Genomic DNA, 20044 nt, shown 5'->3' on the forward strand with positions numbered 1-20044 from the left:
GTCAGAGGAATAAACCTCTTCATCCTGCCGCTCTGAAACTCCTCTATTCCCCTACAGGCAACATGAGAGAGTGATGCCTGTGGTTGGAATCAATACACGAGGCTACTAGAGAAAATACAGGTTTATTTTAAGACAGAGTGGATTTCTGTGGTAGTACATGTCAGTTTCTGACACATCACAGTACTATGCTGTAGCCCTGGAGGGGAGATGATGTCTAGGTAGCTGTTGTAAAAGTAGGCCCCAGTAGAACTTGTATACTGGTATACACACTCCTCTCCATATGTATTTGGACAGTTAAACATTTTTATTTGGCTCTATACTCCAGAATTTGGGATTTGAGATTAAATGTTTCAAATACTCTTTTATTTGAGGGTATTCTCATATATATTACTATCTGTTCTACCGTTTAGAAATGAAAACACTATATGTATCTAGTCCCCCCCATGAGAATAAGTCAGTAGTATTTAGACAAATTCACGTATAGTGTATTCAAATAGTCAAAAGTTTAGTATTTGGTCCCATACAGTATTGACACGATTTCTACCGAAGGTGGCTCCTCTCCCTGTTCGGGCGGCACTCGGCAGTCGGCGTCGCTGGTCTACTACGATTCCTTGATTAGATGTTTCTGAACACTTTTAAATGAATCCTGATAATGCCATGATTAAGACAAATCATGAATGAATCATAAATAATGGCATTCAACTAAATAAGCATTTTTTTTGGGGGGGGGTATGATCTTTATGCCCCATATCATTATTCATGATTAATTCATGATTAGCAATAAACATGGTAGCATCAACATGAAACATATTGGCACAAGACATTATTCACCATTCAGTTCCAAAACATAATCAGAAACACAACCAAAACTAACCACAAAAGCACTCAACAATTTATTACATTTTAAAAACTTTTTACCCCTTTTTCTCACCAATTTCATGATATCCAATTGTTAGTTACAGTCTTGACCCATCACCGCAACTCATGTACGGAGTCATGCATCCTCTGAAACACAACCCTGCCAAGCTGCACTGCTTCTTGACACACTGCTCGCTTAACCTGGAAGCCAGCCGTACCAATGTATCGGAGGAAATACCGTACAACTGGCGACCGTGTCAGCATGCATATGCCCGGCCCGCCACAGAATTCGCCAGAGCACAATGGGACAAGGACATCCCGGCCGGCCAAACCCGGTCGCAGCCGGCTGCCACACAGCCCGGGATCAAACCCGGGTCTGTAGTGACACCTCAAGCACTGTGATGCAATACCTTTCGGGAGGCCAGCACCCAACACATTTGAAAAGTCACAAGCTTGATGTAGTCATTGTGTGCAAGGAAAATGGTACCAAATGCTAAACTTTTGACTTAAATCCAAACACTTATGATTTCTTCAAATGGAGGGACGAGAAACATAAAGTGCTTTCATTTCCAAATGGCAAAACAGGTCATGTATGTATGAAAATACCCTCAAATAAAAGCTTGCATGCTGTACTTATCACTGAGTATACAAAACATTTTTGACATAAACTGACCAAGTGAATCCAGGTGAAAGCTATGATCCCTTATTATGATCACTAGTTAAATCCACTTCAATCAGTGTAGATGAAGGGGAGGAGTCAGGTTAAAGAAGGATTTTTAAGTCTTGAGACAATTGAGACATGGATTGTGTATGTGTGCCATTCAGAGGGTGAATGGGCAAGACAAAAATGTTAGCGCCTTTGAACGGGTTATGGTAGTAGGTGCCAGGCACACCGTTTTGTGTCAAGAACTGCAACGGTTCTGGGTTTTTCACGCTCAACAGTTTCTCGTGTGTATCAAGAATGGTCCACCACCCAAAGGATGTCCAGCCAACTTGACAAAACTGTGGGAAGCATTGGAGTCAACATGGGCCAGCATCCCTGTGGAATGCTTCCGACACCTTGTAGAGTCCATGCCCCAACAAATTGAGGCTGTTCTAAGGGCAAGGGGACACACAAACACACCCATATGTTTTATTTTGTGTTAAATTACATTGTAATAGAGAGAAAAGTAATACGGTACCTTAGAAATATAGTAGAATGCTGCATCATGTCAAAATATGAAAAACACATTTTATAGAGTAAACAACATGATCATTTTGGAAAGTTTCTTACATTAGGATGGTGCAATACATTTCTGACTATACACACTGTAATGTTTGGTATTTTTCAGTGTCTTTCTCGTACAGTAAGGACCAGTCACTGCATTAACAAACCATATAGAAGAAGTGTATAAGAAAATGAGTCAGAAACCAAAACCAAATACCAATATATGAATCTAAAACACTTATCCATGTGTACATATCCAGGATTTGTCTTGAAAATATTAAGGACATTTATATTGATGCTCCAGAAAGTCTGATGGTTGTTTTCAGACCTGAACAGTGGTCTAACATTGAGAAGAATCGTAGATCCAGCTATATGCCTCAATCCCCAACCAGTGGGAAAGGTAGGCACCATCTGTAATGATACAATCCGACGGTCCAACTATCTTCCATTCATTTGGGATTGAGGCATACACTATATACTGTAATTATAGCTGGATATACACTACAGATGGCAAGACTCAACACTACATATGTTGACTTATCTGAACATTAGACCACTTTGTAAAACTGCCAAACTTTGTATTTAACTAAAATCAACATTTGCTGTTGTGTGATTCCTGAGCCCTTCTCTCTTGGTCTATCCACAGGTCTGAGATCAGATGAGTAGACAGGGTCGTTTCTTCACCTTGGTGGGCTGGGGGCACAGCACCGCTCGGATGGCCTCGTCAAAGACCGTCTTCAGCCCCCGCTGGGTCAGGGCAGAGCATTCCAGGTACTTCACCGAGTCTACCCAGAAAACACACAAAAGATGTATGAGGGACATGAAGAGGATAGACTGTTTATCTGGCATAATGCACGGCTGGTGGGTGATGACTCCAAGAATGTGAAGCTTGGGCGACATGAAATCTCAACAACTATGCAGTATAAGGACTAAGAGCAGAATACAAAGTGTTCCATGATACTGTACAGCTCTGTGAACGACAATCATTAAAATTACATATAATCAATCAATTGCTGATTCAGTCATATCCAATCACAAACCCAGAGTGACCACTGTATATGTGACCACTGTATACCAATCACGGTAGTTCTCTGATGCACGATCACTAATTCAGGATCTCAGAGACCTACATACCTATCTCTTTGGCTAGTGCTAAGCCTTGTGGGTAGGTAATGGGCGCTAGCTTCTTCTCCTTCAGCTTCTCAATGGTTTCCTTCTCGTCCCTCAGATCCAGCTTAGTGCCCACGAGGATGATGGGTGTGGAGGGGCAGTGGTGTCGTACCTCAGGGTACCACTAGTGGGAGCAAACACACACACACACAGAGTAGGTCAACATGGCCGCAGCAAAAGATACTGAATTACTTTTCACTTCCTTTTCTGTGATACAGCTCATCGTTAATTCTACCAAAGATGATCTATATTCTGACAAGATACTGGACTGACTGCTTTAATAATGAGAATAAATGTCCGCAAAGCGGACTGTAGACAGGAGGAGACGGGGTCAGATGGGAACATTCTAACCAATGAGAGGGCACATACACATAAAATAAAATATTTTTTCTCAAAGTTGCAGGAATGCCACGTGTGTCCACTTATTTCAGAACATTCGTAACAACCTAAACATTACAAAATGTCTATTCGATCAAATAAGGCTCCCGTAACAAATTAGAATGACATTTTTTAGTTGACGAAATTTGACACTCATTATAAAAATCCCTAGTTGTGGACAGATTCTGTGGACAGATTTAGAGGCAGAGTCAAGCCTCTCGCTTCGTCTCTTACCCTCTGGTTCTACTACTGTATTATCGAGTAGCCAGTTAATGCACAGGTTGATTCCTGGTATAGCTCCTCACACATAAAATCTAGGATACTCTGTCTATTACTATTATTATTATTACTACTATCATTACCGTCATTATTATTACACACTATTCAAATAAAATGGATGCTCTCTTGTTTCTATCAGTCACTCAATGAAAAAGGAAGTTCCTTCTTCCGCATTGGGTTACTGATAGAAACAAGAGAGCAGTGTATGCTTTTGCAGAATAGGAAATTAATGCTTATGAATGACGTTAGTGAGTCACCTTCGCTTATTTTAGTGTGCTTATGTTCATTTGGAGGCCTTTCATCAGCTTCTCTGCTTAACACCTGGTTAACAGCTCTACGTATGTTTATACGTCAGTAATTATTGGCGTCTCTAATACAATATAGGATCCATCCTGCAAGCCATCATTAGCTGTTACAGCAGAGTGGAGGGAATGTCAAGGTTGAAAATGTTTCCTTTTTATAGACCATGAATGTATAGTAATGAGAACAGTGACAGTGAAGCACACACATACTGTGTGCACACACACACACATTTCAGGCATTTCACCGGGTCTACTGAGAAAACACACACACTACATTCTGTGAAAAATGCATCAAGAATTCTCGGTAACATTGCCATTGGTACCAAGGTTTTTCTGCCTCTCGTGTCTGTCTCTCTTTCATTGCATGGTAGCCATTATTTAGTCATCGTCTATGAACGCCCACTCCTCTGCACTCTTTGGCCTTCCTGCCATCAAACCTTGACTGCCACACAAAGGACTGGGGTAGATCTCACACAGTCTTAGCTCCTTAGGAGGACTCATTGGAGAAGAGCAGCTTTACAATAAAAGGCTTTCACTATTCAGGAACTAAGGGGTTACCTCTGCCCTGACCCTACAGACTCTGTGGAAGAGAGATGAAAGGATGCTTCTCTATATACCAGGACAGGTAAGAGATGTCACTTTAACAAATAAAACTTCCCAGCTTCCTACTAAGAAAGGAGATGGTGCCATGAGTTAAATCATCCCTAACTTCCTTCGAGGCTGACTGGATTAAATGGAAACACATTCATTTAGTGGTGTAGCAATTCTGTGCTTTTGAAAATGGCACCTTTAGTTTACTAGTATCTCTCTAAAACTGAGTGAGGGAATTAGGTTCTGCTAGGTTAAGATATGAGTTGGCCAATACAGTGTTATGATAATGGAAGACATAAACCACAACACTTGCCTTGAGAAGCTTGGAGAGAAATTCAAGCTCCAACCATTTATCCAGCAATGGCTAATTGATTCTTGATCTCCTGCTGATCCAAAACGGTGATAGCAGTAGTAGGTGGACCGTGGCAATAATCAGAGATAACACGGGTCAATTGAATCTCCTTTTGACATGCAAATACCAGAGTGACGTGGGTGGGTTAGTGTGAGCAACATGCTACATGGCTGTGACTCTGGCTGTGACTCTTCCCCCACACAGTCTGTAGCCTACCTTCCATGTTAAATAGATCCTAATGTCACCTGAAAGCCTGGTAATCTACTAAGGCTCCATTTGCATACATGGTCAATGTTACCATGGAGACTCATTGGGAAAATGCCATGAAAAAACAGACTGAGAAAGATGGAGAGAGGAGGAAAAACAACTAAAGAGGTTTGTTCTAGAAATGTGAAAAGTGGCAAACATTTGCATAAGGGCTGGAGAAGCGAGATTGCTATTGTTTGAAGCTAATCATAAATTAAAGGGCTGAGTAAAGTCATTTGGGAAAGCGGTGCGATTCGAAACGGCACAAATTGGAATGGATTAACACTGGTCTTTTCAATAATTGCCAATATAAAGAACACTTTCCTTTCCCCTCCTTCTTAGTTTGAGCACTTGAAATCTATGTAGTAGAATAAATTACACATTAATATTTTCCAGCGACCTACCAGATCTGCCTTCAGACCACTCTGGACCATATTAGGGTTGTTTTGACAATGTCATATTAAGTAAAGCAGATTTATCAAACTTCATTGTCTTTTGGCCTTCACTGCTCTTGATATAATGCTGTCCTCTCCAACACTGACAGTTCCCAAACGAATCAGCTCAATTCAAATGACAGTGAAATGACAGGAGTCAGACACTTAGCTGTCATTTTTTAATTTGTATTTATTTTATTTAACCTTTATTTAACTAGGAACGTCAGTTAAGAACAAATTCTTATTTACAATGACGGCCTACCAAAAGGCAAAAGGCCTCCTGCGGGGACGGGGGCCTGAGATTAAAAATTTTAATAAATACAATATAAATATAGGACAAAACACACATCACAACATTAGAGGCAACACAACACGACATAAAGAGAGACTTAAGACAACAACATAGCAAGGCAGCAACACATGACAACACAGCATGACAGCAACAGAACATAACAACAACATGGTAGCAACACAAAATGGTAGCAGCACAAAACATGGTACAAACATTATTGGGCACAGACAACAGCACAAAGGGCAAGAAGGTAGAGACAACAATACATCACACAAAGCAGCCACAACTGGCAGTAAGAGTGTCCATGATTGAGTCTTTGAATGAAGAGATTGAGATTAAACTGTCCAGTTTGAGTGTTTGTTGCAGCTCGTTCCAGTCGCTAGCTGTAGCAAACTAAAAATAAGAGCGATCCAGGGATGTGTGTGCTTTGGGGACCTTTAACAGAATGTGAATGGCAGAACGGGTGCTGTATGTGGAGGATGATGGTTGTAGTAGGTATCTCAGATAGGGGGGAGTGAGGCCTAAGAGGGTTTTATAAATAAGCATCAACCAATGGGTCTTGAGACGGGTATACAGAGATGATCAGTTTACAGAGGAGTATAGAGTGCAGTGATGTGTCCTATAAGAAGCATTGGTGGCAAATCTGATGGCTGAATGGTAAAGAACATCTAGCTGCTCGAGAGCACCCTTACCTGACGATCTATAAATTATGTTTCTGTAATCTAGCAACAAGGCTAATCTGAAAACAAGACTCCCTAAATTCTATCAGCATATCGATTGTGCTACCAGGGCTGGTAAAACCCTGGATCATTGTTATTCTAACTTCCGCGACGCATATAAGGCCCTACCCCGTCCTCCTTTCGGAAAAGCTGACCACGACTCCATTTTGTTGCTTCCAGCCTACAGACAGAAACTAAAACAGGAAGCACCTGCGCTCAGGTCTGTTCAACGCTGGTCCGACCAATCTGATTCCACGCTTCAAGACTGCTTCGGTCACGTGGATTGGGATATGTTCCGCATTGCATCCAACAACAACATTGACGAATATGCTGATTCGGTGAGCGAGTTCATTAGAAAGTGCATTGGCAATGTCATACCCACAGCAACGGTTAAAACATTCCCAAACCAGAAACCGTGGATTGATGGCAGCATTCGCGCGAAACTGAAAGCGCAAACCACTGCTTTTAACTAGGGCAAGGTGACCGGAAACACGACCGAATACAAACAGTGTAGCTATTCCCTCCGCAAGGCAATCAAACAAGCTAAGTGTCAGTATAGAGACGAAGTAGAGTCGCAATTCAACGGCTCAGACACAAGAGGTATGTGGCAGGGTCTACAGTCAATCACGGATTACAAAAAGAAAACCAGCCCCGTCGCGGACCAGGATGTCTTGTTCCCAGACAGACTAAATAACTTTTTTGCTCACTTTGAGGACAAGACAGTGCCACTGACACGGCCTGCTACCAAAACCTGCGGGCTCTCCTTCACTGCAGCCAGCGTGAGTAAAACATTTAAACGTGTTAACCCTCGCAAGGCTGCAGGCCCAGACGGCATCCCCAGCTGCGTCCTCAGAGCATGTGCAGACCAGCTGGCTGGTGTGTTTACGGACATATTCAATCAATCCTTATCCCAGTCTGCTGTTCCAACATGCTTCAAGAGGGCCACCATTGTTCCCGTTCCCAAGAAAGCTAAGGTAACTGAGCTAAATGACTACTGCTCCGTAGCACTCACTTCCGTCATCATGAAGTGCTTTGAGAGACTAGTCAAGGACCATATCACCTCCACACTACCTGACACCCTAGACCCACTCCAATATGCTTACCGCCCCAATAGGTCCACAGACAAGGCAATCGCAACCACACTGCACACTGCCCTAACCCAACTGGACAAGAGGAATACCTATGTGAGAATGCTGTTCATCGACTACAGCTCAGCATTTAACACCATAGTACCCTCCAAACTCGTCATCAAGCTCGAGACCTTGGGTCTCGACCCCGCCCTGTGCAACTGGGTACTGGACTTCCTGACGGGCCGCCCCCAGGTGGTGAGGGTAGGTAACAACATCTCCACCCCGCTGATCCTCAACACTGGGGCCCCACAAGGGTGCGTTCTGAGCCCTCTCCTGTACTCCCTGTTCACCCACGACTATGTGGCCATGCATGCCTCCAACTCAATCATCTAGTTTGCGGACGACACTACAGTGGTAGGCTTGATTACCAACAACGACGAGACGGCCTACAGGGAGGAGGTGAGGGCCCTCGGTGTGTGGTGTCAGGAAAATAACCTCACACTCAACGTCAACAAAACAAAGGAGATGATTGTGGACTTCAGGAAACAGCAGAGGGAGTGGAGCACCCCCTATCCACATCGATGGGACAGTAGTGGAGAGGGTAGTAAGTTTCAAGTTCCTCGGCGTACACATCATCTCAAGGCCATTAGACTGTTAAACAGCCACCACTAACATTGAGTGGCAGCTGCCAACATACTGACTCAACTCCAGCCACTTTAATAATGGAATTGATGGAAATTGATGTAAAACATGTATCACTAGCCACTTTAAACAATGCCACTTAATATAATGTTTACATACCCTACATTACTCATCTCATATGTATATGTATATACTGTACTCTATATCATCTACTGCATCTTGCCATCTTTATGTAATACATGTATCACTAGCCACTTTAAACTATGCCACGTTATGTTTATATACCCTACATTACTCATCTCATATGTATATACTGTACTCTATACCATCTACTGCATCTTGCCTATGCCATTCTGTACCATCACTCATTCATATATATTTATGTACATATTCTTTATCCCTTTACACTTGTGTGTATAAGGTAGTAGTTGTGGAATTGTTAGGTTAGATTACTTGTTGGTTATTACTGCATTGTCGGAACGAGAAGCACAAGCATTTCGCTACACTCGCATTAACATCTGCTAACCATGTGTATGTGACAAATAAAATTTGATTTGATTTGTTGTTGATGTAAATTGAGAAGAGCGTGGGGCCTAGGATCAAGCCTTGAGGTACTCTCTTGGTGACAGGCAGTGGCTGAGATAGCAACATTTCTGACTTTATACACTGCACTCTTTGAGAGAGGTAGTTAGCAAACCAGCCCAAAGACCCCTCAGAGACACCAATACCCAATACTCCTTAGCCGGCCCACAAGAATGGAACGGTCTACCGTATCAAAAGCTTTGGCCATGTCAATAAAAATAGCAGAACAATATTGCTTAGAATCAAGTGCAATGGTGAAATCATTGAGGACCTGTAAGTTTGCAATGACACATCCCTAACCTGAGCGGAAACCAGATTGCATACCCGAGAGAATACTATAGACATCAAGAAAGCCAGTTTTTCCAACACTTTTGATAAACTGGGCAAAATAGAAACATGCCTATAAAGGTTAGGATCAGCTAGCCTTGTGGTTAGAGTTTTGGACAAGTAACCGGAAGGTTGCAAGTTCAAACCCCCGAGCTGACAAGGTACAAATCTGTCGTTCTGCCCCTGAACAGGCAGTTTTTACATTTTTATTTTATTTATTTAACCTTTATTTAACCAGGTAGGCCAGTTGAGAACACGTTCTCATTTGCAACTGCGACCTGGCCAAGATAAAGCATAGCAGTGTGAACAGACAACACAGAGTTACACATGGAGTAAACAATTAACAAGTCAATAACACAGTAGAAAAAAAGGGGAGTCTATATACATTGTGTGCAAAAGGCATGAGGAGGTAGGCGAATAATTACAATTTTGCAGATTAACACTGGGGTGATAAATGATCAGATGGTCATGTACAGGTAGAGATATTGGTGTGCAAAAGAGCAGAAAAGTAAATAAATAAAAACAGTATGGGGATGAGGTAGGTGAAAATGGGTGGGCTATTTACCAATAGACTATGTACAGCTGCAGCGATCGGTTAGCTGCTCAGATAGCAGATGTTTGAAGTTGGTGAGGGAGATAAAAGTTTCCAACTTCAGTGATTTTTGCAATTCGTTCCAGTCACAGGCAGCGGAGTATTGGAACGAAAGGCGGCCAAATGAGGTGTTGGCTTTAGGGATGATCAGTGAGATACACCTGCTGGAGCGCGTGCTACGGATGGGTGTTGCCATCGTGACCAGTGAACTGAGATAAGGCGGAGCTTTACCTAGCATGGACTTGTAGATGACCTGGAGCCAGTGGGTCTGGCGACGAATATGTAGCAAGGGCCAGCCGACTAGAGCATACAAGTCGCAGTGGTGGGTGGTATAAGGTGCTTTAGTGACAAAACGGATGGCACTGTGATAAACTGCATCCAGTTTGCTGAGTAGAGTGTTGGAAGCAATTTTGTAGATGACATCGCCGAAGTCGAGGACCGGTAGGATAGTCAGTTTTACTAGGGTAAGTTTGGTGGCGTGAGTGAAGGAGGCTTTGTTGCGGAATAGAAAGCCGACTCTTGATTAGATTTTCGATTGGAGATGTTTGATATGAGTCTGGAAGGAGAGTTTACAGTCTAGCCAGACACCTAGGTACTTATAGATGTCCACATATTCAAGGTCGGAACCATCCAGGGTGGTGATGCTAGTCGGGCATGCGGGTGCAGGCAGTGATCGGTTGAAAAGCATGCATTTGGTTTTACTAGCGTTTAAGAGCAGTTGGAGGCCACGGAAGGAGTGTTGTATGGCATTGAAGCTCAATTGGAGGTTAGATAGCACAGTGTCCAAGGACGGGCCGGAAGTATATAGAATGGTGTCGTCTGCGTAGAGGTGGATCAGGGAATCGCCCGCAGCAAGAGCAACATCATTGATATATACAGAGAAAAGAGTCGGCCCGAGAATTGAACCCTGTGGCACCCCCATAGAGACTGTCAGAGGACCTGACAGCATGCCCTCCGATTTGACACACTGAACTCTGTCTGCAAAGTAATTGGTGAACCAGGCAAGGCAGTCATCCGAAAAACCGAGGCTACTGAGTCTGCCGATAAGAATATGGTGATTGACAGAGTCGAAAGCCTTGGCAAGGTCGATGAAGACGGCTGCACAGTACTGTCTTTTATCGATGGCGGTTATGATATCGTTTAGTACCTTGAGTGTGGCTGAGGTGCACCCGTGACCGGCTCGGAAACCAGATTGCACAGCGGAGAAGGTACGGTGGGATTCGAGATGGTCAGTGACCTGTTTGTTGACTTGGCTTTCGAAGACCTTAGATAGGCAGGGCAGGATGGATATAGGTCTGTAACAGTTTGGGTCCAGGGTGTCTCCCCTTTGAAGAGGGGGATGACTGCGGCAGCTTTCCAATCCTTGGGGATCTCAGACGATATGAAAGAGAGGTTGAACAGGCTGGTAATAGGGGTTGCGACAATGGCGGCGGATAGTTTCAGAAATAGAGGGTCCAGATTGTCAAGCCCAGCTGATTTGTACGGGTCCAGGTTTTGCAGCTCTTTCAGAACATCTGCTATCTGGATTTGGGTAAAGGAGAACCTGGAGAGGCTTGGGCGAGGAGCTGCGGGGGGGCGGGGCTGTTGGCCGAGGTTGGAGTAGCCAGGCGGAAGGCATGGCCAGCCGTTGAGAAATGCTTGTTGAAGTTTTCGATAATCATGGATTTATCGGTGGTGACCGTGTTACCTAGCCTCAGTGCAGTGGGCAGCTGGGAGGAGGTGCTCTTGTTCTCCATGGACTTCACAGTGTCCCAGAACTTTTGGAGTTGGAGCTACAGGATGCAAACTTCTGCCTGAAGAAGCTGGCCTTAGCTTTCCTGACTGACTGCGTGTATTGGTTCCTGACTTCCCTGAACAGTTGCATATCGCGGGGACTATTCGATGCTATTGCAGTCCGCCACAGGATGTTTTTGTGCTGGTCGAGGGCAGTCAGGTCTGGAGTGAACCAAGGGCTGTATCTGTTCTTAGTTCTGCATTTTATGAACGGAGCATGCTTATCTAAAATGGTGAGGAAGTTACTTTTAAAGAATGACCAGGCATCCTCAACTGACGGGGTGAGGTCAATGTCCTTCCAGGATACCCGGGCCAGGTCGATTAGAAAGGCCTGCTCACAGAAGTGTTTTAGGGAACGTTTGACAGTGATGAGGGGTGGTCGTTTGACTGCGGCTCCGTAGCGGATACAGGCAATGAGGCAGTGATCGCTGAGATCCTGGTTGAAGACAGTTAACCCACTGTTCCTAGGCCGTCATTGAAAATAAGAATTTGTTCTTAACTGACTTGTCTAGTTAAATAAAGGTAAAAAAAATAAAAAATAAAAAATACTACTGTTATCCTGCTCTGTTCTCCATCAACCCCCTCTGTATTACTGACAGATGATGACCCATCTATATTCACAGAAAGGTAAGCACATCTAATATAATGTGCTTCAGTGTGCTTCACTGATGTGCTTCAGGAGTGATCAACAGTATTGACACGTTAATCTCTCCGTTTATTAATCTATAATGTATGCTACATACTGCAGCTCTTGGGGATACTGCAGCCTTTATAATGGCACTGTGTCAATCAACGCCAATCAACACCTACATTATGAGAACCAAGTCCTCCGCTATCCCTGCATTAGGTACAGAGGAAAACACCGGCGGGGAATCAAATAGAATATGTGTGTATTGCATACTATATGTACCTATACACTGTAGCACAACAGCCATGAAGATCACACAGCATCCACTCACCTTGGCTCTGACGTTCTCAAACGATGCTGGGCTCACCAGAGAGAAACAGATGAGGAATACATCCTGGGGGACAAACATAGTGCCTGGTCAATGGTAGTATTAAAGGTGTAGGGAGATGTTGATGTTGTAAACAGATTACATCTAGTGATTCATATAGTGTATATGGTCATTGGTCAGTGAAGGTGTAGGGAGTAATACATGTGGTTGCACCGAAGGGTAGAAAGGTGTATCAGAGTAGTAGAAGACGTGGGGTCCGAAATTATTGACTCTTTTGATAAATATGAGCGATAATGACTATATAAAATGTAGTATGCAAATACTGAACTACATTGTCTGCTCCAAACAACGTGGGAATTATATTATTTTATGCTAATACAATTGCTCAAAGAGATTTAGTTTAACAAGTAATATTATGTTTTTCTCAAAAAAGTAGTCGTCAAATGTATTGACACCCCTAAAGATTCTTATAAATAAAGTAGTCAACAGCATACATTACTATATGGAGAGATGAACGTGTCAATACTGTTGATCACTCCTAAAGCACAGGGGTATTTAAATCGTGAATAATGATGAATGAGAAAGTTACAGAGGGTCAAAGATCATACCCCCAAGACATTACCAATAACAGGGGAGGTTAGCATGTTTTGGGGCTATGATTTTTGACACTCTGTAACTTTCTCATTCATCATTATTCACGATTCATTCAGGATGATTCATAATCATGGCAGCATCCATTATTAATTGGACAGTATACAGTCATTACAGCTCATCATTATCAAGGGTGTCAATAATTCCGGACCCCACTGTATATAATTTGTAATAGAGATTCTGTATGTGTGTTACCGTCTGAGGATAGGACAGAGGTCTGAGTCTGTCATAGTCCTCCTGTCCTGCTGTATCCCACAGTCCCAGGTTCACTGGCTTACTGTCCACCATCACATTGGCTGAGTAGTTATCAAACCTGCAAGACAAATGAGTCCATTACATCTAGAACATATCACAGTGAAAAACCTTACACAGAATATACAGTATACAGTTTATTAGGTACACCACCCCGTTCACGAAAATGGATCGCTCCTACAGACAGTGAGTCACATGGTCGTGGCTTGCTATATAAAGCAGGCAGACAGGCATCAAGACAACTTGAATCCATGGAGCCATTCCAGCCTGGTGTTAACGGTACTGGTGTGGGGAATGTTTTCCTGGCACATGTTAGGTCCCTTGACACCGATTGAGCAACAATTGAATGCCATGCCCCAAAGAATTCAGGCTGTTCTGAAGGTAAAGTGGGGTCCGACCCCATACTTGATCTAATAAACGGGCCACTGAATGTATAAAAACTGCATACCATAGGTGTTTGTGAAAGTAAAGTCAATATCTAGCATACCAATCCCTAGAATTATTGTGAATATAATATTGTTTCCTATTTCTGGTTGCATTATGTATGATGTTTGTCCATTCGGCCCACACATTTGTCACTGTACCAGTCCACTGTGTCTGTCTGTGGTCCAGTACTTACACTGTGGGGATGTACTCTCCAGGGAAGGCGTTGGTTGTGTAGCTGATGAGCAGGCATGTCTTTCCCACAGCACTGAAACAGACATTGGGCAATCAGTTGTGTGCCAACACATACACACACATTTTCTTGCTGCAATAGCACATTGACACACTCTCGTGCGCACGAGCACACACACACACACACACACACACACACACACACACACACACACACACACACACACACACACACACACACACACACACACACACACACACACACACACACACACACACACACACACACACCTTTACACTAGCACACACTGAGAGAACATATAGTCATTACAGGGTAGCTGCCAGCTGTCAGAGTAACTGCATTTTCACATGCGAGATACTGTAGCTGTTTTCATTTTGAGGTAAAATGTCACAAGTGAAACCATATAATTTTCTATTACAGTTTTTTCCAACGGCTTACACACGTTTTCAAAACTGTCTCCTTTTTTCAAACCTCTACACACAATTCCCAAAACTGCACACACAAAATGCAAAATGCCTCACATCTCCTCCAAAATGTAACACTGCGTTCAAAATGCCATAAACACATGTCAGAATGAAGCATTTGCATCAAATGGCAAACACTGCTTTCATAATAGTACATTTTTGTATATACCATGTAAACACTGTTGTTCTATCGTGTGACATGAACAGATTTTGTGTGCAAGCAGTTGGAAAAAACTGTAAATTAGAATTGCGAATGTGGAGTTTCATATGTAAAAAAAACTCCACGTGAAAATGTCACTTTCACATGTAGAATGCAGGTTCACATTTGAAAAACAAAATGTAACGTGCAGTTTCATGTGTGGAAAAAAATCCACACGAAAGTAAAAATACCATTTTTACTCCAATGTTTGTAAACAAAGTTGAACAAAGTTGAACAATGTTGATGTATAAGCCTAAAAATATGGCTAAAACTATCATTTTGATATCATGGATGGTCAGTCCTTGCATCCATAGTGTAGTCTATGGATTTGAAAGTGGTTGCGTTTCTCCAGCCCCATCCCTCAGCGTTTTACCGAAACTGTGGTGGGGAGGACACCTGTTCATTTTTCAATTAAGGATTGCCGCTTTAAACTCCTTAGTTTAGATTACAGTTTTTTCCAACTGCTTTCACACAAAATCTTTTCATGTCATACGATTTTTGAAACCTCTCACTCAAAGTGCAAAACTACACACCAAATATCTAAAACCATAAGCTATTTCTCAGCCTTTGACTCAGTTGTCAATTGCATAAAACACTTTTTTCAAAACAATAAACACAATTCTCTACCTAAAACACAAAAATCTAACAGGAAGTGACTTGCTTTCCTTTTCCAAACACAACCAATCAAAATGCTACACTTATTCACCAGGTCACACACACACTCCTCACATGTGCAAACACTAATAGAGAGGAAGTGGAAGAAGAGGACGAGGGCAAAGAAGAGAAGGAAGGAGAGCCATCTCTGATGAGATTAGGGCAACACTTGTTGATCATATGATCAACCACGGTTTGGCCATGAGAGAGGCTGGACTGAGAGTCCAGCCCAACTTGAGTCGATTTACAGTAGCGTCCATAATTCGAACCTTCAGAAATGAGAACAGGTATGCAACTATCTAATGACTATTTTAGCATTACAGTAATGTACTGTAAAATACGTATGACTCCATAGTATTGAATAAACATTTGTAACTCTAAGCCATTCATTTACTGCACTGCATTGAATGAATGAGGTTGGTTATCATGCTGTACTACATTTTTTTGTACATTGTTGCTGAACACATACTGTGTTTGAATTCTGTACAGAGTGGAAAGGCAAAGACATAAAATGGAGGAAGAGGACACTTGTTTACAGATGTACAAGAGACTGCAATTATAATTATTGTTTTGGCCAACAATGCAATTAGGATTTGAGAGATAAGAGAGCATATCTTGAATAATGACACCATATTTAACAACATCAATGCTGTAAGCCTGTCGACCATACAACGCATCCTCCAACGGCACCGAGTGACGATGAAACAACTTTACAAGGTGCCATTTGAGAGATACTCTGACAGAGTCAAGAATATGCGACATGACTTTGTTGAGGTATGTATGCAACACTACTTCCAGTACTTCAGACATACCATATTTACTCATCTGTATATCCTTTTTGTCTGTTACAGAGAGTATTGGAGCTGGATGCCCATGTAACTCGCCATGAATTTATTTATGTGGATGAGGTTGGCTTCAACCTCACCAAAACCAGGCGCAGCGGAAGAAATATAATAGGACAGAGGGCAATTACCAATGTCCCTGGACAGCGTGTGGGTAATATAACTGTGTGTGCTGCATTCACTCAAAACGGGGTCCTCCATCACAATGTCACCCTGGGTCCGTACAACACCGGCCATATGCTCACTTTTCTGGATGCAATTTACACAATGCTTGTCCCTGATCCAGATCAGGAGCCTGATAGGTTTGTTGTTTTATGGGACAATGTTAGCTTTCACCGGGCTGTTCTGGTCCAAAACTGGTTTGCCACTCATCCACAATTTGTAGTTTTGTACCTACCCCCATATTCACTGTTTCAAAATCCCATAAAGGAATTGTTCTCAGCCTGGCGCTGGAAAGTGTATGATCGCCAACCCCATGCCCGCATGCCGCTTCTCCAGGCAATGGAGGACGCATGTGGGGACATAGAGGTTGCCTCTGTCCAAGGTTGGATACGCCATGCTAGGAGATACTTCCCTCCATGTGGGGACATAGAGGTTGCCTCTGTCCAAGGTTGGATACGCCATGCTAGGAGATACTTCCCTCCATGTGAGGACATAGAGGTTGCCTCTGTCCAAGGTTGGATACGCCATGCTAGGAGATACTTCCCTCCATGTGGGGACATAGAGGTTGCCTCTGTCCAAGGTTGGATACGCCATGCTAGGAGATACTTCCCTCCATGTGGGGTCATAGAGGTTGCCTCTGTCCAAGGTTGGATACGCCATGCTAGGAGATACTTCCCTCCATGTGGGGACATAGAGGTTGCCTCTGTCCAAGGTTGGATACGCCATGCTAGGAGATACTTCCCTCCATGTGGGGACATAGAGGTTGCCTCTGTCCAAGGTTGGATACGCCATGCTAGGAGATACTTCCCTCCATGTGGGGACATAGAGGCTGCCTCTGTCCAAGGTTGGATACGCCACGCTAGGAGATACTTCCCTCCATGTGGGGACATAGAGGTTGCCTCTGTCCAAGGTTGGATACACCACGCTAGGAGATACTTCCCTCCATGTGAGGACATAGAGGTTGCCTCTGTCCAAGGTTGGATACGCCACGCTAGGAGATACTTCCCTCCATGTGAGGACATAGAGGTTGCCTCTGTCCAAGGTTGGATACGCCATGCTAGGAGATACTTCCCTCCATGTGGGGACATAGAGGTTGCCTCTGTCCAAGGTTGGATACGCCATGCTAGGAGATACTTCCCTCCATGTGGGGACATAGAGGTTGCCTCTGTCCAAGGTTGGATACGCCACGCTAGGAGATACTTCCCTCCATGTGGGGACATAGAGGTTGCCTCTGTCCAAGGTTGGATACGCCATGCTAGGAGATACTTCCCTCCATGTGGGGACATAGAGGTTGCCTCTGTCCAAGGTTGGATACGCCATGCTAGGAGATACTTCCCTCCATGTTTGGCAAGAGAAAGCGTGATGTGATGTGGACGAAGTATTGTGGCCAGACGGCCGGAGAAGAGAAGCGGCCCTACCAATTCCTGGACTGCCCCCCGGGACCCCATTCACACACAATTGTGTCCTTTACCCAATTCTAAAGAATATACTTTTGGTTTACATATGTTTATGGTTTTGTTGTATGCTACTGTAAACAACAGTAATGTTTGGCCTAATAAATATTTTCTGTTTCTACATTGCATTGGTGTTTACAGTGGACTTGTTACCCGTCTCAGCAGATTACTTTCACTGTAGAACATCGTATTGAAATTTAGATATAAGCCTATGAAAGACCAAAGAGCTTTAGATTTAGAACAACAGTGTTTACATGGTATGTCCAAAAATGTACTATTATGAAAGCAGTGTTTGCCATTTGATGCAAATGCTTCATTCTGACATGTGTTTATGGCATTTTGAATGCTGTGTTACATTTTGAAGGAGATGTGAGGCATTTTGTATTTTGTGTATGCAGTTTTGGGAATTGTGTGTAGAGTTTTGAAGAAAAGGAGACAGTTTTGAAAACGTGTTGACAACTGAGTCAAAGGCTGAAAAATAGCTTATGGTTTTGGATATTTGGTGTGTAGTTATGCACTTTAAGTGAGAGGTTTCAAAAATCATGTGACATGAAAAGATTTTGTGTGTAAGCAGTTGGAAAAAAACTGTAAGCAAACCAGATGGCACAATTCTTTTCATATTTTTCATTTATGGATAGCCAGGGACACACTCCAACACTAAGACATAATTTAAAAACAAAGCATTTGTGTTTAGTGAGTCCGTCAGATCAGAGGCAGTAGGGATGACCAGAGATGGTCTCTTGATAAGTGTGTGAATTGAACCGTTTTCTGTCCTGCTAAGCATTCAGAATGTAACAAGTACTTTTGGGTGTCAGGGAAAATGTATGGAGTAAAAAGTACATAATCTTCTTTAGGAATGTAGTGAAGTAAAACTAAAAATATAAATAGTAAAGTAAAGTACAGATTCCAGTTGCAAGTTTCGGCACATTCATTCAAGCAGGATAGCACACTGCATCCGACTGTTGGTTTGCTAAGCAGGGTCGGTCCTGGTCCGTCCATGGATGGGAGACCAGTTTCTTTTTTTGTAAAGGTTAGCTGCCTTAATATGGTAAGAAACGTAAAATTGCATATTAAGTAAATTCTTTACATTTTTCTTGTTTGGAAAGCTTCCACCATATCTTTGCCAGAATACCATCATTAAATTCAGCTTGGTGTCTATCATGGTCCACTCCCACTCATGATAAAATGGTACAACAACAGCACGCCAACTCATTTTTTGGATTTTCCCTATGCAAAGAAGATGCCAATATACTGTCCTTATTGCTTGCTACAGTATGATGAATGGCCATAGACATTCTAACTATGTACAATGTGCTGAATGAACAGCATGATGGGGCCTGGCTTCTTTCAAACTTGCCTACATTATGAGAAGCAGTAATCCACTTTCTCTAGCTTCTTGTCAGTGTTCTAAAACACCACTGACAGTCAGCAGCTAAAAACACAGTCAAGGTTTTTGCAGTAAAATTCCAATAAGAAGCACGCACCTGCATGTACAGACAGGAGGGAAGGAATGCTAGTCTGAGGAGTGCTCCCAGAGTTACATTTTTAGGGCAAGGTTAGAAAGTGACACCCTGGGCTATACGTAGGCAGGCTACCATCAGCTTCTTCTACAGATTGGCTCCACCTTGAACATCATTAGGTTAGCATTCAAGGGTGGGTAGAAGAAACCTGATAGATGCCATTGAAAAGACCTGGAGAAACATTCATAGTTTATACCCTTGTGGAAGACATGATTAGTAATAACTTACTGTATATTATATTAGGTGGCAAGAAGCAGTTCTGTCCACACTAACTGAAGTTAAGAGAGAGAGAGAAAGAGAGAGGTGACATGAGAGAGAGAGAGAGAGAGAGAGAGAGAGAGAGAGAGAGAGAGAGAGAGAGAGATAAAGAGAGATATGATATGAGAGAGAGAGAGAGAGAGAGAGAGGGGGAGGTGATATGAGAGTGAGATGCAGGATA

At 42.9% G+C, this 20044-nt stretch overlaps 1 protein-coding gene across 2 annotated transcripts in view; it reads right to left on the bottom strand.

Annotated features, from left to right (window-relative positions):
- Window positions 1-1976: 1976 nt before the first annotated feature.
- LOC135555372 (ras-related C3 botulinum toxin substrate 2) overlaps window positions 1977-20044 on the bottom strand; it is a 29629-nt gene continuing 11561 nt past the window's right edge. The window contains exons 2-7 of one of the 2 annotated variants that reach the window (XR_010457862.1): window positions 14293-14364; window positions 13617-13734; window positions 12774-12836; window positions 3200-3359; window positions 2545-2850; window positions 1977-2441 (exon numbers count right to left, since the gene is read on the bottom strand). Coding sequence is in view for 1 of the 2 variants with exons in the window: in XM_064987740.1 (XP_064843812.1) it covers window positions 2720-2850; window positions 3200-3359; window positions 12774-12836; window positions 13617-13734; window positions 14293-14364 (544 nt within the window). In the remaining variant the exon portion in view is untranslated. Of the gene's footprint in view, window positions 2851-3199; window positions 3360-12773; window positions 12837-13616; window positions 13735-14292; window positions 14365-20044 lie in introns of both variants that reach the window. The other variant, XM_064987740.1, reaches the window with a different exon arrangement.

Source organism: Oncorhynchus masou, chromosome 15, assembly GCF_036934945.1.
Source record: "Oncorhynchus masou masou isolate Uvic2021 chromosome 15, UVic_Omas_1.1, whole genome shotgun sequence".
NCBI classification, from domain to species: domain Eukaryota; kingdom Metazoa; phylum Chordata; class Actinopteri; order Salmoniformes; family Salmonidae; genus Oncorhynchus; species Oncorhynchus masou.